The sequence below is a fragment of the Solanum dulcamara genome, chromosome 7 (assembly GCF_947179165.1).
Source record: "Solanum dulcamara chromosome 7, daSolDulc1.2, whole genome shotgun sequence".
NCBI classification, from domain to species: Eukaryota; Viridiplantae; Streptophyta; class Magnoliopsida; order Solanales; family Solanaceae; genus Solanum; species Solanum dulcamara.
In genome coordinates, this window is record NC_077243.1 from 78,983,962 (window position 1) to 79,011,544 (window position 27,583).

At 35.0% G+C, this 27,583-nt stretch overlaps 2 protein-coding genes and 1 pseudogene across 2 annotated transcripts; 2 read left to right on the top strand and 1 right to left on the bottom strand.

Annotated features, from left to right (window-relative positions):
* The first annotated feature begins 662 nt into the window (after nt 1-662).
* On the top strand, nt 663-14,152 carry LOC129894917 (ABC transporter B family member 9-like; annotated as a pseudogene).
* Nucleotides 14,153-15,354: 1,202 nt separating this feature from the next.
* LOC129894252 (eukaryotic translation initiation factor 4E-1) lies at nt 15,355-19,933 on the top strand. Its single transcript, XM_055969857.1, has 5 exons — nt 15,355-15,676; nt 17,705-17,870; nt 17,982-18,107; nt 19,557-19,622; nt 19,703-19,933. The coding sequence occupies exons 1-5, from the start codon at nt 15,393-15,395 to the stop codon at nt 19,751-19,753; spliced, it is 693 nt and encodes a 230-aa protein (XP_055825832.1). The 5' UTR covers nt 15,355-15,392; the 3' UTR covers nt 19,754-19,933.
* Nucleotides 19,934-20,215: 282 nt separating this feature from the next.
* Nucleotides 20,216-23,427, bottom strand: LOC129894251 (bidirectional sugar transporter SWEET2a-like). Its single transcript, XM_055969856.1, has 6 exons — nt 23,294-23,427; nt 22,266-22,302; nt 21,932-22,148; nt 21,267-21,425; nt 21,049-21,168; nt 20,216-20,346 (listed from the first exon to the last, which is right to left on the bottom strand). Exons 1-6 carry the CDS (start codon nt 23,361-23,363, stop codon nt 20,236-20,238), a joined length of 714 nt encoding a protein of 237 aa, XP_055825831.1. The 5' UTR covers nt 23,364-23,427; the 3' UTR covers nt 20,216-20,235.
* Nucleotides 23,428-27,583: the final 4,156 nt, after the last annotated feature.

The window sequence follows — 27,583 nt, forward strand, 5'->3', positions numbered from 1 at the left end:
ACCTCTACTTTGGTGAGTAATCGTTCTATCCTGGGAGGAAAGATTCCAAAAACCTCGGGTACTTTGAGGGGAATAATTTCCTTAAGGACACACTGTGCACTCAGTGGGCTCGATTCTGTTTCTGCATTAATATTTTCAGATTCTGTTTTTATTATTTTCAGAAGTTTCTGTTACTGTTTAATATTTTCCAATACAGTTTATTAACAGTGGGTCGCTTCACGCAAGACATTGCTAGTAGGGTCGGGATATCCCCTCCCTTCGAACCGGACATGAGGGTCTCCCCTCATCCGGCGCTCGAGAAAAAGGAAAAAATTGACTTTTTGAATCAGTGAAGCACTAACAAAGTTGTTCGGAAAAGCATCTGATGAAGCAAAAGTCCTTGAACTCCTGTCAGATAATTGAAGCTTTTCAAAGGGTGCTTCGCTTCCAGCTCTTCTTGTTCGATACGGTGTGAATTTAAATTAATTGGCCCAATACGAATATCTTCCACCAGATGAAAAAAATAATAATCCGTATTGACCATACTAGCTAGGTGATTAAATTGACAAGTAACAATATATAAGTGGTTTCTTTACCCTTTCTTACCCCACAACACTTATTTCCCCTAAACATTTATATAACTTTCTTCTATCAATTTCACTTCATCAAGAAAACAAAAAAAAATGGCAAGAGGAGATGAGAAAGTTCCATTTTATATGCTTTCTGCATTTGCAGACAGATATGATATAATTTTAATGTTGTTGGGAACATTAGGTGCTGTTGCTTCTGGTGTTTCAAAGCCATTGATGGCTCTTGTTTTTGGTGACCTTGTTGACTCTTATGGCACTTCTGATCGATCCAACATTCTTGATAAAGTTGACAGGGTATAATTCATCTTTCCTACGTTGCTCGGACGTTTCAAAAATGTTTCATAGGTTCCTCCAAAGATGAGGGTTTGACACGAGAGTGTGACATCATATTTGAAAAGTCTGAGCAACATAGTTGCCAACTACTTTTTTTTTCTTTTTTTTTGTGGGTATAATTCCTCTTTCGTGTGTTGTTCGGACTTTTCAATAATGTTGTCAGGTGTGTATCGGGTCCTCCAAAAATAATACATCTTTGGAGGGTTCGACACATTGTGGCATCATATTTGAAGAGTGAACAACATAGTAGGTAGCTACTATTTTTTTTGGTATAATTCATCTTCCTTGTATTGCTCGGACTTTTCAATAATGTTGTTAGGTGTGTATCAGGTCCTCCAAAAATAGTGCATCTTTGGAGGATTTGACACATTGTAGCGTTATATTTGAAGAGTTCAAGAGCTACTTTTTTTGGGGTGTGTGTGTGTTAATTAAACTTCCCTACTTCATATATATAGGAATGCTAGACACCTATGTTGTTCGGATTCTTTAAAAATGTCAACAAATGCATGTCAGGTCTTTTAAAAGCAGTGCATTCTTGGAGGATCTGATATAGGTGCAATATTATATTTGGAGAGTCCGTGCAACATACTATAGTCGCTAACTATTGTTTTCATTGGCCGGACCAATAAGGATTCACATCGTGTAGCTAGAGCTCCTTACTATTAAGAGTTTATACATTCTCAAATTTTAGAGCTCTAATTAAGAAATGATGGCATTGGACTACCATTACTACTACTAAAAATAATGTTAGTTTCTAATCTGAGACCTCTGACGGTGGAGAGCATAGGACTACTACTAAAAATTTCTTTCATATTCAAACTCAAAACTTAACTACTAAACCAATGAAAATTTTAATGGAGTTTCCATCAGAAATTTGGATGATAATATCAATTCAACTAGGATTGAAAATATTCTAGAATTATTAGGTTAATTTTTATTTTTATTTATTTATAAATTTGAATTATTTATCTTAAATTTTTAGAAAAACTAAATTAAATTCTCTACTTAATATGCAGATATCCCTCAAATTCGTCTACTTGGGCATTGGTGCAGGCATAGCTTCAGTGTTCCGTAAGTATTGTTGATTCCTTTTGAAAGAATTGAAAATTTTATGAGAAAGCATTACGCTATGATCTAAAATTTTGTAAGTTATTGAAAATGTTAGACGAGAATCTAATGTGTTGTTGGTAAGGTTGAGCAAATAGATAATTCCTAAAAACTGTTTGTTGGAAGTCCTGAGAGAGTCTAAGTAAGTTCTTTCGATTTTATGGGTAAAATTTCTTTATATTGAATTTATGGTGAAACCCACATGTTAGGGATCAAAATAAACCTACCCATTACTTTTAAGGTTATGCGCTGCACTCGTGTCGGATCCTACAAAAATGCATAACTTTTGGAGGATCCGACATGCACTCGACTATATTTTTTAAGTATCGGAGCAACATAGCTTTAAGTCTTATTTAATGTTTATTTTTCTCCTATCGAACTAGATATGATTTTGCTTAGTATATTGATTAGATGGAGAGAATAATGTATAGACTTGAAGCTAACGTTAACGCGACTCTAGAATTTAAGCTTTATGGGTTCAACCTTTAAGTTTTTTAGCATCGAACCCATTGCATTTTTAAAATTATGTGTTCATATCCACTATTTGTTGCAGTTTTTTTGGATTTCACACATAAATTTATGTTTTATGTCGAAAGTACTGGGTTTAGATGAATCCGATACCGGTACTCTGCATCCGCCTCGGGACATGACATGTTTAATGTTTAATTCTTGATTGTCCATTGAACCATTTCAGAGGTAGCATGTTGGGTGGTTACTGGAGAAAGGCAAGCGACTCGAATAAAATACTTATACTTGAAAACAATCTTAAGATAAGATATCGAATTCTTCGATACTCAATCAGCAACAGGGGAAGTTATTGAAAGAATGTCAGGCGACACTATTCTACTTCAAGAATCCATGGGCGAGAAGGTTAGTTCTAACTCCCTTCCAAATATAATTGTAATAGTACTGACTAATTTTTTACAGTCGTCTCGTACTCCTTCTGTCCCGTTTTATATGACACTATCATTGTTTTACTAGTTAAAACGCTTTTTACCATAAACAAAGTGCAACAGGCACATGCGCGAACACACACAGAGAAACAAAACAGAAACACATACTATATCAACGACACCTTAATTTTGACTTAGTTGAAGTCAGTTATATAAATCGTCCACACCCAATTTTTTCACATAACCATCTAGATTTGAGACTAACAATAAGCACATGCTCATACGTTTGTAGTTAATCTCGTGTTTTTGTACATTTTATTTGTAAAGATGTTGTGCCTTTGAAACAAGGTTTCTTATAGCTTGAATGTGTTAGGTTGGGAATTTTATTATGCACATCTCAACTTTCATTGGAGGATTTGTAGTTGCATTTACCGAAGAATGGCACCTCACACTGGTTTTACTGGCAACCATTCCCGCAATCGCCATTAGTTACGGTTGTGCAGCGTTGGTCTTGTCCAAAATGTCAGGGAGTGGACAAGCTGCTTATGCAGATGCAGGAAAGGTAGTTGAACAAACGGTGGGAGGAATTAGAACGGTAAATTTCCATCTTTTAGTAAATTTTCTGCAAAATATATTTTGGTGAATTGTACTTTGGTCTCTCAATTGCAGAATAATCTTTATCTTCATTTGTGATATAAGTCAAAAAAAACATTTAACTTTAAATCTATTGAATAATGTTCTAATGATCCGTTGTTTTATTTAAGCATATTCTTTCTTTCCCTAGGTTGTTTCTTTCACAGGAGAAAATTTGTCAATAGTAGATTATAACAGTAAGCTGGAAAATGCTTATAGACCTACTGTCAACCAAGCGCTGACTTCGGGAATCGGACTTGGCACGACACTAATGGTTACCTTATGTTATGGACTTGCCATATGGTATGGAGCCAAATTGATCATAGATAAAAATTACAGTGGTTGCGACATTATAAGTATAATTTTCTCGGCTATGCTAGGTGGAAGGTAAGAATAAAATAATCAGCTTTATATAATCCATTTGATTATGTCCACGTGATATAATCCATCCGTTTCAATTCAAGTGTCATACTTTCCTTTTCAGTCTGTTGAAGAAGGATCAATATTTTTATATTTGGTAACTCTCCAGTTCCAACATTTACGTGGTTTGTTTAAGACCACAAGATTCGAAGGACATTTTGATACATTACACACATCTTTTTAGCTTAAGACCACAACACAAAAGTCTCTCTTATGTTCTTAAACTCCGTGCCCAGTCAAACTAAGACACTTAAATTGAAACGGATGGAGTACTTATTTTTATTAGTCATTGAATTACAATGAATCTTTCTATGTTTCAGCTCACTAGGTCAAGCATCGCCGGATTTAAGTACATTTTCAGCAGGGCAGGCTGCAGCATACAAGATATACGAGACTATTAAACGTACACCGAAAATTGATCCATATGATCCTAGCGGGATTCAATTGGAAGATATTAGAGGGGAAATTGAGCTTAAAGACGTGTACTTTGAGTATTCAGCAAGACCAGACGTGCAAATATTTTCCGGATTCTCGTTATATATTCCGAGTGGTAAAACAGCAGTCTTAGTTGGGCAAAGTGGAAGCGGAAAATCAACTGTTATTAGTCTGCTAAAGATATTCTATGACCCTGAAGCTGGTGAAATACTTATAGACGGAGTTGATATTAAGAAATTTCAACTCAAGTGGTTGAGACAGCAAATGGGTATAGTAAGTCAAGAGCCCGTGTTATTTGCAACTACTATTCGGGAAAATATAATATACGGGAAAGAAAATGCTAGTGAGGAGGAGATCCGGAATGCAATCAAGCTTGCTAATGCGGCTAAATTTATCGACAAGCTTCCGAAGGTTGAAGCAACATTTTTTTAGTATTATAAAAACTCAAACGCCTTTTTTATTTCTTAGGTTCTAAATTAACATTGTACGTACGTATTTGCAGCGGCTGGACACAATGGTTGGTGGGCATGGTACTCAGATATCTGGTGGACAAAAGCAAAGAATCGCCATCGCGAGGGCCATTTTGAAAGATCCAAGAATTTTTCTACTTGACGAAGAGACTAGTGCATTGGATGTGGAATCAGAGCACATTGTACACGATGCTTTAAGTAATATCATGATAAACAGGACGACTGTAGTTGTTGCCCATCGCCTGACAACCATTAGAAATGCTGATCTCATTGCAGTGGTGAATCTTGGGAAATTGGTTGAACAAGGTAATACACTTACTACTCTCTTCGCTCTAAAATTGTTGTCGGACTAATGAATATAGGACCTAATTAGAGGTCGTTGATGCCTATATACCATTTTAAATGCTCTCGGTTTGGTTCCGGATGACAAGTGTTATATCCAAACAGAATGGTTCCGAACTTCTCCTGCAATAGTTTCATGTATGAAATAAGCGCTCCCGCTATGCAAGGGCGGAGAAAGAGTAGACGTTACTGGTCCAGCAGCATCAATTAACTTTGGCTTAAACTCTATATTTGTGTCAAAAAAATTTATTTAATATGTATAAATAATCTTTTTAGAACCCAGTAAGTAAGAAGAATTGTGGTCTAGAACCCATAAACTAAAAAATCCCGCCTCTGCTGGTATGCTTGGGATATGGAGAAAGGCCGGACCAAATTGGGTCTTATGTAGTTTGTGTTACTATATCACATCTTGATATAACTACCCTTTAATATGACTTCCAGGAACCCATGATGAGTTGGTCAAAGATGCAAGATAGTCAAAACACGTTTTGAACGCGTAGTCAAAAAAGGAACAAAACGCGTTTTGAACGCGTAGTCAAAAAAGGAACAAAACACATTTTGAACGCGTAGTCAAAAAGGGAGGTTCAATACGCGGATTTTACGCGTTTCTAGTTTCCTATAAATAGAAGACCTCTTGCCCTCATTTATCCCATCCCAGAAAGAGAGAGTAAGAATACAAAGAGAGTTATACACCAAGATAAATATTGTAGTCTTGAGTGTCCTCTTTAGTAGTTGTTCCTTTTACAAGAGAGAAGTGTTAATTGTTGTTTTTCTCCTTGTATTTGAGAGCTGTGTACTCCATATTAAATAGTGAGATCCTTCTACCCCGTGGTTTTTTCCCTTCTATCAGTTAGAGGGGTTTCCACGTAAAATTCTCGTGTCTAATTTATTTTCATTATTTTTATCATATCAAACTTTAGTTGTGGTGCTTCCTCCCCCCAACAGTGGTATCAGAGCCCTCAGTTATTCTGTCTGTTTTATGCGAAGGTACTATTTGTGAATAGTAAATTTAGTGAAAAGTACTATTCACGTGAATAGTAAATTTGGGTGACGGTACAGTTTGTCACGATTGTTCGCAAAAATATTCAGAAACGATCTAGAAGGGTGTGAAGCAAATAAAAATGTCGAGTACAACAAAGTTTGATGTTGAAAAATTCAATGGGACTAATTTCTCATTGTGGAAAATGAAAATAAAAGCGATATTGAGAAAAGACAATTGCTTAGCTGCAATTGAAGGCAGGACCACAGACTTTGTTGATGACAGCAAGTGGAACGACATAGACAGCAATGCAGTTGCTGATCTACACTTGGCACTAGCTGATCAAGTGTTGTCTAGTGTGGCAGAAAAGCGGACGGCGAAGGAAATATGGGATACTCTTACGGGGTTGTATGAGGCCAAGTCTTTACATAATAAAATCTTCTTAAAAAGAAGATTGTATACTCTTCGAATGGCAGAATCCATGTCAGTTACTGAACACATCAATACTTTGAATACTCTGTTTTCGCAACTTACAACAATGGGTTGCAAAATAGAGGGGACTGAACGTGCGGAGCTTCTACTTCAAAGTCTGCCTGACTCGTATGATCAACTCATCATCAACCTGACGAACAATACAGACAGTCTATTTTTCGATGAAATTGCAGCTGTTGTCTTGGAAGAAGAAAATCGGCGCAAAAATAAGGAAGACAGACAAGCAAGTTCGCAACAAGCCGAAGCTTTGATGATGGTGAGAGGAAGACCAACGGAACGTGGCCCCAGTGAGAGTCACAATCATGGCAGATCTCAATCAAGAAGTAAGAAGAATATCAAGTGCTACAACTGTGGCAAGAAAGGGCACTTCAAGAAAGATTGTCGGTTCAAGAAGAAGAGTGAACACCCTGAGCCATCAAATGCTCAAGGGAATGTTGCATGTACCTCGGATGATGGCGATATTTTATGTAGTGAGGCAATATCAAATAATGAAGGCAGAAAACGTTTCGCTGATGTCTGGATCATGGACACAGGAGCAACATGGCACATGACTTCCAGGAGAGAATGGTTCCATCAATATAATCCTATCTCAGGAGGGTCTGTGTTCATGGGAAACGATCATGCTTTGGATGTTATTGGTATTGGGTCCATCAAAATAAAGATGTATGATGGCACGGTTCGCACCATCGAGGAGGTACGACATGTAAAAGACTTAAAGAAGAATCTATTGTCTTTAGGACAACTAGATGATAATGGATGTTCATATAAGACTCATGGTGGAGTCATGAGAATATCCAAAAGAGTGCTTGTAGTGATGAAAGCGGAAAAACTTGCGGCAAACCTATATGTGCTTAAAGGTGAAACACACCAAGAAGGAGAAGCATCAACCGCGTCAGCAAGTTCATTTGAAGAATCAACGATGATGTGACATCGTAAACTTGGCCATATGTCGGAACGAGGTTTGAAGATTCTTGCTGAGCAAAAACTTCTTTCAGGGCTCAAAAAGGTTTCACTACCCTTTTGTGAGCATTGTGTTACCAGTAAGCAAAATAGACTGAAGTTTAGCAGTTCCTCTGCTAAAAGCAAGGAAATACTAGATCTGGTTCACTCTGATGTCTGGCAAGCACCGGTGGAGTCTCTAGGAGGAGCGAAATATTTCGTGTCATTTATCGACAATTACTCCAGGAGAAGTTGGGTGTATCCAATCAAGAGGAAGGCAGATGTTTTTTCAGTTTTCAAAGAATTCAAAGCGCGGGTGGAACTTGAATCTGAGAAAAAGATCAAGTGTTTGATGACAGATAATGGAGGAGAATACACTGGTGATGAATTTAATAACTTCTGTAAACAAGAAGGTATTAAACGGCAGTTTACGGTGGCATATACTCCACAACAAAATGGAGTAGCAGAGCGGATGAACAGAACCTTATTGGACGGACAAGAGCTATGTTGGCAACTGCAGGGTTGAAAAAACCATTCTGGGCAGAAGCAGTCAAAACCGCTTGTTATGTGATCAATCGGTCACCATCAACCGCAATTGATCTGAAAACGCCAATGGAGATGTGGACAGGAAAACCAGCTGATTATTCTCGCTTACATATATTCGGAAGTCCTACTTATGTTATGTACAACACCCAAGAAAAATCAAAGTTGGATCCAAAATCCAGAGAATGCATTTTCTTAGGGTATGCTGATGGAGTCAAGGGGTATCGCTTGTGGAATCCCACAGCCCGCAAGGTGGTAATCAACAGGGATGTTGTATTTGTTGAAAATAAGATACAAGCAAAAGAAGGTAGCACTTCAAAAGAAAAATCAGAGACTACTACAATTGAAGTTGAAGAAATAGAAGAAATTCCAGTTTCTTCTGAAGCAGCACCAGAGCACGAAGAACAAGAGCAAGCTGAGATCGAAACTCCACAAGTTCGACGGTCAACTAGGGAGAGAAGAGAACCAGCTTGTCACTCAAATTATTCTATGGAGAGTAATATTGCATACTGTCTACTAACAGAAGATGGAGAGCCTTTAAAAGGCCAAGAATCATCTCTGTGGGTGGCAGCAATGCAAGAAGAAATTGAAGCTCTCCATAAAAATAAAACATGGGATCTTGTTCAATTACCACAAGGAAGGAAGGCCATTGGAAACAAATGGGTCTACAAGATCAAACGCAATGGTAATGATCAAGTGGAGAAGTATCGTGCAAGATTGGTGGTGAAAGGATTCACTCAGAAAGAAGGTATAGACTTCAATGAGATATTTTCTCCGGTGGTTCAACTCACAACAATTCGAGTGGTCCTGGCGATGTGTGCTACATTTGACTTGTACTTAGAGCAGTTAGATGTCAAAACTGCATTTCTTCATGGAGAACTTGAAGAAGAAATTTATATGCTCCAACCAGAAGGTTTTGAAGAACAGGGAAAAGAGAACTTGGTTTGCAGGTTGAACAAATCTCTATACGGTCTCAAACAGGCACCGAGATGTTGGTATAAGAGATTTGATTCCTTCATTATAAGCCTTGGATACAACAGACATAGTTCAGATCCTTGTGTTTATTACAAGAGATTTGGTGATGAAGATTTTGTTATTTTGCTGTTGTATGTTGACGATATGTTGGTAGCAGGCCCCAACAAATATCGTCTCACAAATTTAAAGGCACAATTGGCTAGGGAATTTGAAATGAAGGACTTGGGACCAGCAAACAAGATTCTAGGGATGCAAATTCACCGAGACAGAAATAATAGGAAGATTTGGCTTTCTCAAAAGAACTACTTGAAGAAAATCTTGAGACGCTTCAAGATGCAAGACTGTAAGTCAATTTCTACCCCACTTCCTATTAATTTCAAGTTATCCTCAAGTATGTGTCCTAGCAATGAAGCAGAGAGGATGGAGATGTCTCGAGTACCGTATGCATCAGCAGTGGGAAGTTTAATGTTCGCTATGGTATGTACAAGACATGACATTGCACAAGCAGTGGGAGTGGTTAGTCGATACATGGCTAATCCTGATAGAGAGCATTGGAATACTGTTAAGAGGATCCTAAGATACATCAAGGGTACCTCAGATGTTACAATGTGTTATGGAGGATCAGACTTTACTGTTAAAGGTTATGTTGATTCAGATTATGCAGGTGATCTTGATAAAAGCAAGTCCACCACAGGTTATGTGTTTACTCTTGCTGGAGGAGCTGTAAGCTGGGTTTCAAAACTGCAATCTATCGTGGATACATCTACAACGGAAGCAGAATATGTAGCAGCTACACAAGCTAGCAAAAAAGCAATATGGATGCAGATGTTACTGGAGGAGCTCGGACACAAACAAGAGAAGATTGCTCTGTTTTGTGACAGTCAGAGCGCTTTGCATCTTGCAAAGAATCCGGCATTTCATTCAAGGACAAAGCACATACGAGTTCAGTATCACTTTGTTCGTGAGAAGGTGGAAGAAGACAGTGTGGATATTCAGAAAATTCACACTAATGACAACCTGGCAGATATGTTTACGAAGTCGATCAACAATAACAAGTTCATATGGTGTCGATCTTCTATTGGCCTAGCAGAAATGTAACATTGCAGTAATTGGGTAGAAAGGATGGTGTGAAGACTTAATTGATTCTCAATTAAATCTTCAAGTGGGAGAATGCAAGATAGTCAAAGCACGTTTTGAACGCGTAGTCAAAAAAGGAACAAAACGCGTTTTGAACGCGTAGTCAAAAAAGGAACAAAACGCATTTTGAACGCGTAGTCAAAAAGGGAGGTTCAATACGCGGATTTTACGCGTTTCTAGTTTCCTATAAATAGAAGACCTCTTGCCCTCATTTATCCCATCCCAGAAAGAGAGAGTAAGAATACAAAGAGAGTTATACACCAAGATAAATATTGTAGTCTTGAGTGTCCTCTTTAGTAGTTGTTCCTTTTACAAGAGAGAAGTGTTAATTGTTGTTTTTCTCCTTGTATTTGAGAGCTGTGTACTCCATATTAAATAGTGAGATCCTTCTACCCCGTGGTTTTTTCCCTTCTATCAGTTAGAGGGGTTTCCACGTAAAATTCTCGTGTCTAATTTATTTTCATTATTTTTATCATATCAAACTTTAGTTGTGGTGCTTCCTCCCCCAACAAAAGATTCCGATGGAGCATATTCTCAACTTGTTCAAATGCCACAAAAGAAAAAATACGTTGAAAATACCAAAGGAAAAGAAATAAAGGACTCAAATGCGCAAAAACATTTGAGTTATTCGAAAAACGTTTCTGGTAGGAGCCGAAGATTTTCTAATTATAATAGGAGGTCCGCGAGCAAAGGATCGAGCAGTAGATTTTCCGTTGCGTATGACTTGGGAGTTACTGGCGTCGTTGATTTCCATGAGAATATAGGGATGATGGAGCTGAAAGCAGTGAGTATATTGTTGATAGTTACAGGAATGTGTCCACTCAAAAGTTAATGTCACTTGCATACCAAAATATGCCTGAGGTACCCATAATGCTTGTGGGAACTATAGCTGCTTCCATTAATGGTGCGATTTTCCCTGTATTCGGTCTTCTGGTATCAACGACTATCAAAATCTTTTATGAATCACATCACGAGCTTAGAAAGGATTCTCGATTTTGGGCCCTGATGTTTGTGGTTATTGGAGTTGTTGCCATGATTGTTGCCCCTTTGCAAAATTATGCATTTGGAGTTGCTGGTGCAAAACTGATCCAACGGATACGTTCCATGACATTTGCTAAGTTGGTATACCAAGAGATCAGTTGGTTCGACGACCCTGCAAACTCATGGTAAATTTCATTAGTCCGTAAATGTCTTAATGTTTTTCTTAACTTGCCAAATTTCTTGACTCTGAATTTTATCGAATACAGTGGTGCTATAGGTGCAAGACTATCTAGTGATGCTTCGACTATGCGGAATTTGGTGGGAGATGCATTAGCAACGATAGTCCAAAACATTTCTACTGTTGTAGTTGGTATGGTGATAGCTCTTATCGCTAATTGGATTCTTGCACTTATAATGCTGGCGATAATGCCTCTTCTAGCCTTGCAAGGAATCATACAAATCAAACTTTTGCAAGAGTCAAATGCTGAAGCCAAGGTATTATAATCCTCAATAAACTTGCCTTTTTCTCAATTTCATTTTGAATTTACACTAGTACACTAAAAGCGTAAACAAGTTTTGCGCTATTAATGTAATAATTGGAACAAATCTCTCATGCTTAAGACATGAGAACCGGAAGGCGTACCCCTTGAGTACTTTTTCTTAGCTTTGAATCAATCAGTTCATAATCTAGGGTTCAATTAGTGCCAACTTCAGGGGGGGAGAAAGACTGTCCCCTCTGCTCTTCTGGGAAAATTAACTTCCTCATTAGACTTATGAAACTAAGTGGGCGGGGAAGGTATGACCCCTCTTCCATTGAACAAAGGGGATCTGTAGGAAAGGGCTCACTCACATACTATCCAGGTGACTCGGAATTATAGTGCTAGTTCCGTTCGCCACTGTAACAGGTTGTCAGCCTTATCTTTTAGATAATAAGTTTTCACTTATTATATGTAGTTATCGATAGATATCTTTACGTGTCCTGATAGTGTCTAAAAGTTAAATTTTAACAAGCATGTTTGATCAGCGAATCCAAAGGTGTTGTACTGTTTGGAAGGTAACGAATGAAGAAGCAAGTCAAGTTGCCAATGATGCTATTGGGAGCATTAGAACTGTCGCATCATTTTGTGCCGAAGAGAAAGTAATGGAAATGTATCAAAGGAAATCAGAAGCTCCTTTGAAACGAGGAGCGAAAAATGGACTTGTTGGTGGAGTTGGTTTAGGCTTCAGTATGTTCGTGTTATTCTGCCTTTACGCTTTGACATTTTACCTTGGAGCCATTCTCGTAAAGCATGACAAACCAAAGTTTTCTGAAGTTTTTAAGGTACATATCTATAACTTTTTGGCTTTAACTTAATAAACTAGTCATATAAGTAATTTTTACATTATCAGTATATATTAAATTGTTGTAACATGTCTTACTTTCCAGGTTACTAAATATCTCACTATTTATGGACGATTATTCTCTTACATTGCTCGTGTATAGAAGATCAATAAGTTATTTAAACAACTTAATTTTGCAGGTTTTTTTTCCTTTATCGATGGCATCGATTGGGATTTCTGCTCTTAGCAACCTTCCCTCTGATCTGAGTAAAAGTAAAGGAGCTGCTGCATCAATATTCGAGATACTCGATAGCAAACTGAGAATTGATTCAAGTAACAGTGAGGGAATCACGTTAGATGTTATCGAAGGCAATATAGAACTCCAGCATATTATCTTTAAATACCCCACAAGACCAGACATGCAAATCTTCAGAGACTTTAGCTTGAGCATTCCTGCAGGAAAGGTATTTATCCTATTTCAATTCTTATCTTTTTTTATAACCGTGGTGTCCGAGCCTGTTTGCACGCACCTCGACTAATTCTGTTGGTACCTGCTACCTCCTACAAGCCCATTTCACGCACCTTAACATATATACACATTGATTTTACATTTCATTCGTACTAGTAGGTTAATCCTCATCCTTAGTTACCAGGCTACCCAGTGGCACCGAAGCTACAGAGATCGAAGGGTGATCATTTGAACATCCTTCATTGGAAGATTATATACTTTGTAAAGAGAAAATTATACTGTATATATAGATCAAAAATTATTTTCTATACATTCATGTTAAATCTTGCACATACTTGATAAAATTTCTGATTTCGCCACTGACTCACTTCCCAACTAATGCTTATCATAGAAATTTATTACACCTCCGATGCATAGAACATAAACTCGACAAGGATTTCATAATTTCTTGCAGACAGTTGCCCTTGTTGGAGAAAGTGGTTCGGGGAAGTTAACAGTGATAAGCCTGATCGAACGATTTTATGATCCAGATCAAGGTTACATATATCTCGATGGAGTCGAAATCAGGAAGTTGAATTTAAGATGGTTGAGACAACAAATGGGATTGGTAGGTCAAGAGCCAATACTATTCAATGAAACAATTAGTTCTAATATTGCTTATGGTAGACAAGTAGAAGTAACAGAGGAGGAGATTATTTCAGTAGCAAAGGCATCAAATGCACATAGCTTCATATCATCATTGCCTAATGGTTACAATACAACAGTTGGTGAAAGAGGGGTTCAATTATCTGGTGGACAAAAGCAAAGGATCGCGATCGCGAGGGCCATACTGAAGGATCCAAAGATACTTTTGCTCGATGAAGCCAGTAGCGCGCTAGCTACAGAGTCTGAGCGTATCGTGCAAGAAGCATTGGATCGCGTGATGGTGAATAGAACGACTGTGGTAGTCGCGCATCAACTGACCACCATTAAAAATGCAGGTGTTATTGCAGAAGTTAAAAATGGTGTTATTGCTGAGAAAGGAACACATGATGTGCTTATGAACAATACTCAAGGGGTATATGCTTCTTTGGTTGCACTTCAAACAGGATCAACTTAAGCTTGATAAAAGGTTTTTTTTTTATTTTTATTTTTATTTGTTGGTTAATTACTATCCTAAAGTTTTGTAATATGGAAATGCTTACATTATTATTTTCTTTATATTCTCTTGGTTCGAGTTGAACAATGATAAATATAGTCTTTTTATCTCTCCGCGATCACGTTATCTCATATCAATTACACTGGTTGAGAATTATTTTTTAGGGATTAAATCCTTACTCATCCTCTCTTACAATCGTGCTGCTTTCACATATCCTTAGCTTTTGGTACAAGCCATTTAGAGTTTGACTTTACTGACGACTTTCTTAGCTTCCGTATTCTTCAAAAAATTCTTTATTTTCTATTTTTATTTTTTTTCTGTAGCAATCTCTTTTAAATTTAATAACTCTTTGGTCATTCGAGAATTAAAAAAGAACATATTTCACGTGTTTGCCAAATGCAAAAGATATTTAAGATCATCATTTGCCAACCTTTGAGTTTTTTCTAATATACATTCAATGTATCACAAAATTGAAATTTACCAACATCGAATTCTTTAGGGGCAAATAACGTAGAGTAATTACCAATTGACTATTCAAATTCTTTCGTCTTTTTATTTTAAATATTTCTTATATGTATATTTGTATTTATATGTTCATTTGAAAAAAATATTATCTAATTTCTAATAAATTAACTCTTATTTAAAAATAATAAAAAAAGTTCAAACTATATAACTACACATGCACAATCAAACACAACACCAAAAATTATACTGTAATTACACTATGATAGATAACTTGAGTTTCGATAACTATAAAAATTACTTTTTAGTCCACTCAAAAAAAAATCATTGTCAATTTCAAAAATCTTATTTTCAATATCAAAATTGATAGAATAACTATCTACATTCCTACTAATTAAAAAAGTGTCATTAGAGATGATATTCCAAAAGTCTTTAACCTCAAATAAATAATCAACATTACTGTAACTATGAATATTTCCCATCTGTCCAAATTAATTTAATATTGTTCGGATATTGAGAGTAATTTTAATCATGAATAAGTTTACGTATTTTGAACTAGATTAAAAAATTAAAATATATAATATGCATGTGAATTAATTATTTGACTCTCCAAATAGTGCTACATAAGTTTGGTGTATTTACTACATTAGTACTTCCAAAATCTAACAATTACACTATGGTCCAAAAAGTCCTTATAAGTACTCTTTTTTCCTACTGAAGTTAAAAAAAAAAAAGTACTCCACAGAGCAGCAAAAATGGCAGCAGCTGAAATGGAGAAAACGACGTCGTTTCGTGAAGCTGAGAAGTTGAAGGCCGATGGAGGAGGAGAAGAAGATGATGAACTTGAAGAAGGTGAGATTGTTGAAGAATCAGATGATACAGCGGCGGCGTATTTGGGCAAAGAAATCACAGCGAAGCATCCATTAGAGCATTCATGGACTTTTTGGTTTGATAATCATCAGGCGAAATCTAAACAAGCTGCTTGGGGAAGCTCACTTCGTAACATCTACACTTTCTCTACTATTGAAGATTTTTGGGGGTAAGTTTTGTTTTTATTTTTTTTATTTTTTATTAATTAGGGATAGTGGAAGGGGGATAGGATTACAAGGTGAGGAAATCGAACTAATAAGGTAAAAGTTCATGTAGTCAATTAATTGAGTTACTAAGATTGCTGAGATACAATTTTTTTTGTTGAATTTGGGATAGAGGATTACAAGGTGGGGAATCGAATTTCTCACTAATAAGTTGGAAATTCAGTTAGCCAGCCAACTAAGCTACTAAGATTCCTGAGGTACGTTTTTTCATTTTTTATTATATTTGATGAAGTAAGTAGAAATGTCATTAAACAAGATTAGTGTTAGCTCAAATTGCAAAAAAGTAGACAATTATTAAGGAGCTGATGAAATCCAAAAATGTATCAATGCTAGTTGTTACATGGGTTGGTTTTGAGATTTTGTTGAAATATCTATGATTGTAGCTTGTTGGTGGTTTTATTTTATAGTCTTAAGAATTTTGTGGGATGTTGTAGGACTTTGCTGATTTAGGATTTTGAATGTGTTCTGATTATCTGCTTTCATATTGGTGACATTGTGGTAAAGATGGTATCTTTGAAAGCTAAGGACATGATCCAATATAGGAAGATTTGGAATTCGAGGATAAGGGTAGAAGGGTAATAGGAAGCCGAGCGTTGTAGTATTAGTTAGTATGTGTGTAGTATCTCACTCTCCTAATTTTCACTATTACTTGTTGTTTCATTTGTTCTGATTATCTTGCTATTTTGCTGGTTGTTTTTTTCTTTCTATCATGCTTTGATTACTGAGCTGAGGTTTTATCGAAAAAAACCTCTCTACACAGCAAAGGTAGGGGTAAGGTGTTGTACAGCCTACCCCGCTCTGAACCAATTTGTGTATGTTGTTGTTAGTGTTTGATTTTTCTCTCATAATTGTCAGATTTTCTTTGGTACTTTTTGCATTTTTAGTTAGCTTGCTAAGGTGTTTAGTTAATCCGTCGACAATGTGCAATCTTGCTTTAGAATGCCCGAATTGGTTTGAGCTTTAGTTTATACAAGCTGTATTTGTAATTACACATTGCTTTGTCCTTTTCCGGTTAGTGACTTTCTAAAAAATTGGAATTTTGATCTCTCGGTTACTTGTTAATTTAAATTTTAGTTCATGGATCGAATTAAACAAATAGATATATGCTCTTTGGTGGTGGGAGGACAAGGCTATTGAAATTAATCTTGGTGTAAAGGAGGGGAAGTGCAAAATATTAATGGAAGTTGAGACATTCTGGAGGCTGGTGTAAAATGACCGGGGAAGTTCTAGGAAAGAAAAAGTTGACCTTGTACAAAGTCATATTTGTCTTCCGTGCACAATCTTGTGTAGGAATGACTTTAATTGGGTTATATCATCGGATAATTTCTTTTGCTTCAAATTTAAGAACCTCTTTCATGTTTGTCAAATGCCCATATTTGCAACTAAGGATATGTTACTAATACCATTTTGAGCTAATAAGGTAGTGGACATTGCTTTGGTTTTAGTTTTCTCTCCTAAGCAAGATAATGCAGTTACTATTTTCAAGTACGACTACTTCCTTTTCTTAAATTTACATATAAGACCAGGTCCTGTACTTCATAGCTGTGAGCCTGTGATGTCTTTATGTACATTTATCTTAATATACTGAGCGGACTATTCATTTTAAAAAACAAAGACAGATGCTTTTCTATTTCTTAACTAGGCTAAAATACGCTCATCTCCCCTCTAGATTGATGAGCCTAAACTTAGCTGCAGGCCAGTATTTTTGATCTCATGCATGGACCTTTTTATTAAGTCCTTTGGTTTGAGTAACGTAGGTGGTAATGATGTGAATTTGGTGTCTGCCTTGGATGCATGCACCTTGTTTGGTGAGTTCTTTATAGGTCTAATTTCTCAAGTCACTTGAGTTATCGTACAACTTAGACTATGACATGCCTGTTTGATATTCCGCATCATGGATTAGATCTTTTAAATGCTATTATCCTTTTGTCTCTTGATGAAATCTTGAACCATGTCGCTTATTCTGCAACCAGTGCTTACAATAACATCCACCACCCAAGCAAGTTAGTTGTGGGAGCCGACTTTCATTGTTTTAAGCATAAAATTGTGCCACAATGGGAAGATCCTGTATGTGCTAATGGAGGGGTGTGGAAAATGAATTTTTCGAAGGGTAGATCTGATACCAGCTGGCTATATACGGTATGCGGAAGATATTTCCATCCAGCTCTTAATGATAGATCACTCTAGTAATGCTATTTTCCCATTCTGTCTAATTTCAAACTTTTTTTTTCTCATATGGGATTATTGTAGCTGCTGGCAATGATTGGACATCAATTCGATCATGGAGATGAAATTTGTGGAGCTGTTGTTAGTATCCGTGGTAAGGCAGAAAAATTAGCTTTGTGGACCAAGAATGCTGCAAATGAAACAGCTCAGGTAGTTTGCTTTTTATTTTTGGTGTCAACGGCCACGTCTGTCATTTTTCGTGCTGATGTTTATCCAAAATATATTATGATATACATTGTACCATTGAGTATATTAGAAGAAGTTAGAGGGGAAGTCATCAGATATATAGCACGTTTCACTACTTTTATTTATGTTCCAGGTAATAGAGGATATCTCAAACTTCGCCACACTCTGTATTTGTCTAACTTTATCACTTTTGATAGTGAATTTCTATCATGTGAAAAAGATATAGCTGGAAGCTAAAACAAATATGCTTATGAAGGGAAGTGTAAATTTGTCTGCAATAGTATGTTAATTTTAAATTTTTTGATTGTTGTATAATATGTTGAATTAATTATAGGGGAAGTGTTAATATGTATGGAGTACTTTATGATAAACTCACCTCTATGTTTAATAGGCTATGCGTTGAAGTGGGGAGGGGTGCCATACATTATAGAAGGCTAATTAACCGACATTGGTTTTAGACATAGTTTATTGTTTTCAGTACCCAATCATATCTGAATTATGATTATTGCTTGGTTGGCAACTCAGTTATGTGAAGCTTAAATAAAGAGAACTTACAGAGGAAAAGGATAATATTGCAGAGTGGTCCTGGTTTGGGATGTATATTTCTGCTAAACTAGTGTTATTTTTGTCAACTATGTTGCTTGGACTCTTTAAAAATGGTGACGGGTGCGTGTTGGATCCTCTAAAAATAGTGCATCTTTGGAGTATCTGACATGGGTGCAACATGAGTTTTGGAGAGTCCGATCAAACATAGGTTGTCAATTAGATTGCTAAATTGCTGCTTAATATGTCATTACTAAGTATTTAGTGTTGGGAGATTCTGGTATCGTTCCAAGATCTGCAGACAATTTGAGAAGTCTTTCTAAAATTCTTATATCCCAAGTTTTTTTTTTTTTGTAGTCATCTGGTATCCAATATCTGCCCGACTAATCCAGATTCATGCCTTGTAGTTCCCATTAAAATAGGAGGCGCTCCTTATGAGAAATTTCTCCATTAGGGCTCAAACCCGAGAACCCTGATTAAGGGCGGAGGGATCTCCTTGGTGGTCTCAAGGGTTAAGTATTATTATTTCATGTTCATACATTCTCGAAAACAAATAAATTATTATTTCATGTTCATATGGCAGAAACATTTAGATATCCTTATCGTTTTATCTCGTCATTTGTTTTATGCTTAATAAATATTCCTTTTTCTTTCACCCCCCCTTCTCTGCGTTTCTTTTTTCCAGTGTACTTCCTTCTGCTAGAATATACAGTGGTCGGTGTTCCCACTTCGTTAATACTGTTGATCCTTTCAACTGTTTACCTTTTCATTACTTTTGTGTTGGTGCTTATTGCTAGGCTTTTGTTTTTGTATCGTTGTAACTATTCTTACCATCATGCTTGTTCCATCTCCTGAAATTTCTCTTTACAGGTTAGCATTGGTAAACAATGGAAGCAGTTTCTAGATTACAGCGATTCAGTTGGCTTCATATTTCACGTATGAAATCTTGGTTATCGTACGCCTTGAATTCAGTTTCTCTTCAATTAGCAAGACTCAAAAAGAATCTTCTTTTGCAGGATGATGCGCAGAGGCTCGACAGAAGTGCCAAGAATCGTTACACAGTATAGTTCTTGATGCAATGTGGGAATTGAAGAAACACAATTCGTACTGGAAAATTGGTAGGCTTTAGTTTAGTTTCTAATTTGATAAGCTGCCGGTTTGAGTACCTCGTGTTTTGATGTTTGCACTTTCCAATCGCGGAAAATTGTTTGGTTTGAATTCATGCCTATACAATTCTCTTGGAATACTGTTGATGGGGGTGAAAGTGACCAACATATACCAAGCACATAACAAATCACAAATGGGACATTATACCAACTGGACACATTACCAAAAGATCAGCCAAACATTACCAACTGGACAAATTTTAAAAGAATGACAACAGAAAAAAAAAACAATTTTTGGATGACTTTTCGATGGGAATAAGATCAGCCAAACCTGGTGTTTATAGCAAATCAATGAATGTAAGACTATACGTCTCGTATATAAATTGTTTAGTTTGGTGTAAACATAGGTGCGAGTAAGTATTTTCTTCTCGGCCATAGTTATTTTATGCATTGGACTCCAGGAGAGATCTTGTTGGCTCCTCATTAGATCTGCTATATCTCCAGTACAACACCAGTTGTATGACCCCAAGAACTCCTCCTATCCCATTTGGGACCTGATTCATAGAGATCAAAATGTTATTCTGTACACAAAAAAGGGGGGGTGGAGGTAGAGTGTAATACATGGGTTCGGATGAACCAGTAGCCTTGACGCGAACCCTGTATGTGTTAAAAGAATCACAAAATATAAACATATATTAAATTTTCGGAGCCAGTTATTAGTACTTGAGGTTGTTGTCTTTGAACCTCGAACTAATAAAGTTCAAATTTTGGATCAGCCTATGATAGGAATTGACAACAGTCGATGGTGAAATCAGAACTCTAGGTCCCGTAGCACGAAGCTTCCCCCTTTCAGACTCTGGGCCACGGGAATGGCTACACCCAAGGGGATATAATGTAGTGGAACTACCCTACCATAAGCACTAGTAGTGTAGTCCACAACACAGCTCACATCCGTGTCCTATAGGTCACATGAAAACAGTTTCACGGTTGTTCCAAGGTGGGTTCCCTCCCATATTCTCCAAGGTTAAAAAAGGGTACCGTGATCCCACATTCAAGCAGGGTCAAGAGAAGGGTTGCACCCCAAGGAGATGTAATGTAGGCATCATACTACCTTAATGTAAACATCAATGATTGATTTAATGAATCGAACTGATAATTTTTATATCATATGAAAATAATTTTACCGTTGCTCGAAGGTTCCTTCCATAATCTCCTAAAGGTACTTCCAAATATTAAAAGGGAATCAAATTACTTACAGAAATAAATGGATCTTGCTTAAACATTCCATAAGCAAAGAAAGAAAGGCTCATTAGAAAAGTTGCAAGGGAGAGATAGAATGGCATGTACTCAACACTCCTTGTTCTGATCACCAAATTCTGCAGCAAAAAACAAAAAAAATTCAAAAATCTCTCTAAGTCGAATCGAGCTAGCGATATCAATGAAAAATATTTTAATCACTCGTTGATCGACTTACAATAATGAACAACGGAGAAGCAAACATGGAAATGAGAGATACAACAGACAAATATCCGACGAAAGTTTGTCGATTTGGTGGTTGAAATAGACAGATGCTGATGGAAACCACAGCAGCAAATGCAGCAAAAACACCAAGCAAAAGCCCCAACATCTCCAACTACATCTTCAGCTTGTTAGCTAGTTCGACAAAAGTAAAAGGACATTGAAGATATAATTAAGTAAATAAAGTTTCGTTTTGTCAAACATCTTAAGCTTTCAGATGAGATGGTTACACAGTTCAGTATGGTATTAAACAAGACATTACGAAAACATCTGTATGCATGATGATCAAATTGACTCATACGTAACTCATCTTTGAAAAAAAGATGCGCTCCTACATGAGGAGTCCGCACCCCATGTAGTCGTACCACTTACTAATCTATCTCAATTCTCTTGATGGAATATATCAATATCCGAGATCCACCTCAGTATCTTAAGTTCGAGTCTCACTACCACACATTATAATGAAAAACTTACATATACTTGACTAGTAAAAAAAGAATCAATCTTGAACGGTTGGGGCGTATGAAGACATAATTAAGTACATATAAGTATGTTCTCTCTAACAAATTAAGTATTTAGATGAGATGATCACATAATTCAACGAGAGGTAAATGACCTAACCTTTTTTGTTCGCTCTGCATATACGATGAATATGAGTATATAAGCCAACTGGAAAACCGCACCGACAGAATTAACCGTAAAAACCAATATAATACCAGGAGATACAATTGGTGTTCCATACCAGAGACATATTAAGCAATTCAACAAGGCATATATATAAGGCAGCCCAGAAAATTGTTCTGTTGACTTGTTTCTGATGATCCTTCTGAATGTTGGTCTGAAAAACAGGACCAAAAACGTCAGTTTAAACGCGCGCACGCACAGACACACACATATACGTATCTTATCCACATATTAGTGTACAATTTTTTTTTAAAAAAATTAGGATACTTACATTGGTGACACAAATAAAACAAATGCAAAGAGGTTCCCTGCAATATGCATAAGCAAAACATTTGGTCACTAGCATCATTGGAAGGCAAATTGAAGAAATGCTAAGAGTCAAATCTCTTTGTAACAGTATCGTCCGTTTGGATTATTTTTTTTTGTCTATTATAGAGAACATATAATATAATATAACATGAAAAATCGGTTCCAAAAGAAACTTGACTGTTATCGTGAAATGTTGTAATAGAGATGTTTGATTGTATTTCAAAGCAAAAACAAAGATATTATCAAAGTGCCAAGTTTAAGGGGTAATTAAGTCAAAAAATAGTTCAGGTATGCGCTGAATAAATGGTGCCAAGTTTAGGGGCCGAGATATTATGCAAACAAACTCCAAAGAAAATATCAAAAATTATAGGAAACAGAGAACTTTTATTAGATGAATTCTACAATTGGAACCATTCGACGAGTATGATGGGATAGATGAAATCCTTCACTCTTAACCAGAGGTCTCGAATCTAATAGCTCTATAAATGGAAAAAATTCTTGTCGGAAGCTAGAACTTGATGCTCAATGGACTTTATAGGTCACAAATCCAAATTAATCGAACCAGTATATTTGAATACAGGAGGCATATACACAAAAAATATATTGCAATTGGTAAAAAAATCAGCATGAACTTACATGGCATTAAACTGGAAAGTAACTACTAACTAACGTGGTAGGATCCCTCAAATTCCTCTACTCTTAATCAGAAGTCTAGAAAACAAAATTGTTTTTAGTATAAAACACTTCCTCCTTAAAAATGAGCCTACGCGATTTGAATCTAGATTAATCGGGCCAGTGATCCCGAAAGACCATAAAGAAACTACTAAGTAATATGGTGAGATAGATAAAATTTCTCCATTCTTAATCAAACTTATTAGGTTCTCAAAAATTCCTCATACAAAATAATACTTCCCTATGAAATACGAATTTTAATTAGTCGAGCCAGTAATTTCAGACCGATCAGGTAGAAGAAACAAGAAGAAGAGTTACCAGCAATTCCAGCAGCATTACTGCAAATTGAATAAGTTGACAACAAACCACCTGCAGCAGACATTTCCATTTTTGCTAAAAAAAAAATATGTTTGAAAATTCACATATATATCATATAAAGCAAACTTTTTAATTTTTTTAGTACAGCTCAGATTGGGAAATATTTTGTGATAAGTACAACCATATAATGTAAATCAACAGCTGTCAACACCATTATTGGGACCCAATATTCACGTTTCTTTTAATTATTTTTTTTAATATTTTGCGTTCGTGATTTCATTTAGATCGATTCTATAGAGGATATCAATTTAATTTTATAATCGTTACGATCAAATTAAATTATTTTTATTGGTATATTTTATTTTATTTAATTATATGATAATATATTTCCAAACACATATTAGATTGATTATTATTTAGTATAACATTACCAAATTAATTACTATTTGAGAAAAGAAGAAAATGTATACGTAATCAAGTTATATTTGTAGCTTTCTCTAAAAAATTTCGTAATCAAGTTATATTTGTAGCTTTCTCTAAATTTTTTTACACATTATCTAAATATGTAACCATTTCAAGGAACGTAAAAAAAATGGATTCGTACAATAAATTCATATTTGTACAAAAAATTAAAGATTAATTGTGATATACCAAAATATTTTGACGATAAGTGGATTAAAAAGAAGGTGAGGGGTGTGTAGGGGTGGGTGAGTGGGTTGGGGTTGGTGTGGGGGTTGGGGGGAGGGGGAGGGTTATAATTCTTGGACATTTCAGGTAGACATAATTTATGCATGTATAACCAAATTGAGTAATGAATAGTTTGCAACCTTTAGTGGAACCATATTTGATATTTCGATATTCGTATTAGGTTGCGATTAAATCTAAGTTTTCATTAAAAAGTTTTATAATTTACATTGGAGATAACACATTCGTTAACAAAGATGATTTCATATTTATGATTCGAATTCAAGATCTTTAATTATAATGAAGGGGTACTTACCGTTCTCTTCTTTATTATCGACTCCACCTTACTCTTTTTTTAAAAAAATAATCAAGAACTTCGGCTTTAAGGTATAAATAATTATACTAATCATAATTAAAATTTAAGTAAGGAATGTAAATATCTACCCAAATGTGATATATAAAGTTATATGTATCCATTCAATTAAAGATTATTCGTTTTACAGTTAATAAATTAGGATGAAAGAAATTAGGTGTGGAGATCACGTCTAACATAAATTTAAAATATAAGGTTATTAAAAACGGAGAAATTTGTGATAAAATAAATTCACGTGGCATGTACTCAGCGATAAAATAATAATATCGCGATGACATGTCATTTTTGGTCTATTTGGATAATTGAAAGGTATTCTGAGCTAAAAATGTAACTGCATGAGCATTTTTAATCCAAAAACATAAGAAGAAGGTAATTTTTATCTATTTTGAAAATTTGGAGTATTTTTTATCCTTTTCCCTATAATCTATCTATTGGTGGTAATTAAACTATACATTGGGCACAAAGTGACACAGAGTGACGAATTAGCAATAAATTAATTTTATTTAGTGACGAATTAGCAAGAAATTATTAGTAATTACGAGCTATTTAGCAACGTATTGACGACGAAGTTCACAACTAATTATTTCAATTATTAATTTTTGATTGTGACTGAATCAGGCCCATCATTGTCATATCAAGATTGTGATGTATAGCATTAGTTCAATTTTTAGGCTAATCATATTATTGAGACGTTATGAATTCTTAAAATTAAAAATTAAGTGGATTATAACCTTACCTTCAAGTTTTTGATAGGTAGAAGGAACTAATTTATACCTGAAAATTGCTACATTTGTCCCTTTTAGAGAAGTGTTAGGCCTACTAACTACTTGTTCAAGTCAATTATAACAACAACAATATATTTAGTGTAGTTTCAAGTAGGATTTGGCTGACTAAGAAAGATAAAGTATCAGCAAATTTTACACATATTTCATGAAGGTAGAAAGGCAGTTTCCAAATGGCCTAAACTCACAAGTTAATCACTTGTTCAAGTCAACAACAACAATAACAACATATTTAGTGTAGTTTTATAAGTTGGATATGAAAAATATAAGGTGCACGCAAATCTTATTTTTTCACTAAAATAAAAAGACTGTTTTGGAAAGACTCCGATTCAGGTTAACTACTTGGTCAAGTCATGATGATTTATTTGATTGTAGAAGTTTTCTTGGATAAGAAAAACAAAAATGCATCTAGAAGAGTATGAAACTAACAATATTCTTTAATTCAATTGATAGTGTCTCAACATAGTATCTTTTCCCCCTTTTACACTCTCTAATGATCTCATTAGTTTGAAATTAAACAAGAACTTTTCTTCTTTTAAATACTAAATTTGAAAAGATTCACAAACATCCCTAGTTCTATCTATAGTTTTTATACCATATGGTAAAATAAATCTTATTTGTACATCTAGCTATTAAATGTGAAAACGTATCAAAATTGATCACCACACTTATATAGTTATATTATAATATGCAATTTTTAAGTCAATTAATTTTCTATTCGACTTTCCGCTGCCTATATTAGTGATGTAGATTATTTTCACCTAGTGCAACAAGTAATACATATTTTTTAAAAATTTTAAAGTCACATATTTTAATTACAAAGGTTCTTGTAAATATCATTCAAATATAATTATTGTTTACACAGAAAATGTAGGAAATTTATATTAATATACAAATACCAATAATTTGTTCAAATGATAATGCTTTAAAAGAGCTCGTAACCAATCATGTAATTCAATCCATAAGTTAATTTTCCCTCTCCAATAATATCCATATTTGAATTAAACTCGTCACTGAGTTAGTGCATTAAGTGATATTCATAAGTAAGGTGAGAGATTGATTTTTTTTTTCAATGCATTCTCGGTCGAGCTTGTTATATCGAGTTTGTCTAGTGCAATTTATATTCCTGTGTGATTTATGAGCTATTACATAGGCGGAAGTTTATTTAGTGCTCACCCAAAGAATTATAGCCGTTGCGGGTACATTTTCCTAAAATTTCTAAAAACAACAACAATATGCCAGTGTAATTAATCTCATCTGTAAAGTCTGGAGAGGGACAATAAAGAATATGCATATCTTATTCCACCTTGTAAAAATAAAAAGCTTATTTCTAAAAGATATTCGGCTCAATATACCATTTATCAAAGCAATTCTTATGATGTTATGTGAAGACAAAATAAATTCAAATTTTTTAAGGAAGCCCACAAAGCTTGGAAGTTTCCCAACATTTTTATTTTGCTAAAATTAAAAAGAAAGTTAAATGAAGAATGGAGTTTTATTCAAGCTTTCAAACTTTAAAATAAATAAATTTTCTCTATTTTTTTTCTCCATTTTGGAAGTTTTATGGCATAAAATGCTCCAAGTAAACACACTTCTTATAAAAATGGCAACCTGTAAAATATCAATAATTGTCTTATTCTTGTTAGGTAAAACTTTTATTTAATTATATATATAGGAGGAGTATTATTTATATATATGTATAAGTCTATTCCACCCTAATATATATAATTTTTAGAAACAAATATATATGTGATGAAGTCAGCAGAATTTCTAGCTAAGATTTTGTCTGTGGCTCGAAATTCATTTATCAGAATTTATGTCACGTAAAATTTATTTATAATATTTTTTTTTTATTTTCAACAGAATTCAAATTCGAAACCTAATAGAAAAAAAACTTATTTATTCCGCCGTTACCCTTAATGTTACAAATTTACAAGCTTATACACAATAGCTAGCAAGATATGGTTTTTGTACAATTGATGAAATATCAAAATTAATAAATGATTTTCTTTGAAAGTTTCGAATCTCTATAACGTCCAAACAAGAAATTGAGTTGCAAATCAAAGGAAGCAACAAATACGTAAGTCTTTTCACTTTTAAGTTTGACACCTAGCACATCCAAAAGAATAAAAATAGAATAATCTCAAGTGTCACCATCTTAATTATAATTCAATTAATAATTGAAATATTTTTTATCAGTATAAAACATAACGTTGTTTCGTATAATTTATAGTCTATAGGTCACTTATTTGAGGCGTGAAAATTAAAAACAGTTATTAATATTTGCATTATGATAGATTGTCTATATCACAATCCTTGCAATGCAACCCTTTTCGGATGCTGCATAAATACGAAAATACTTTCTACACGAGTTACTCTTTTTGGTATGAATATATATACATAAAAATAAAATGCTACTAATACTTTTTTGTTGTAATATTAACTTTCTTT

Bases quoted from the DNA above. Each gene is read 5' to 3' on its own strand.
- LOC129894252 (XM_055969857.1), top strand. From the start codon at position 15,393: ATGGCAGCAGCTGAAATGGAGAAAACGACGTCGTTTCGTGAAGCTGAG. The intron at 18,108-19,556 runs GTAGTTTGCTTT...TTCTCTTTACAG, and splicing joins CTGCAAATGAAACAGCTCAG to GTTAGCATTGGTAAACAATG. The intron at 19,623-19,702 runs GTATGAAATCTT...CTTCTTTTGCAG, and splicing joins CAGTTGGCTTCATATTTCAC to GATGATGCGCAGAGGCTCGA.
- LOC129894251 (XM_055969856.1), bottom strand. From the start codon at position 23,363: ATGGAAATGTCTGCTGCAGGTGGTTTGTTGTCAACTTATTCAATTTGC. The intron at 22,303-23,293 runs GTAACTCTTCTT...TGCATATTGCAG, and splicing joins TAATGCTGCTGGAATTGCTG to GGAACCTCTTTGCATTTGTT. The intron at 21,169-21,266 runs GTAAGTCGATCA...TTTTTGCTGCAG, and splicing joins CTTCTCCGTTGTTCATTATT to AATTTGGTGATCAGAACAAG.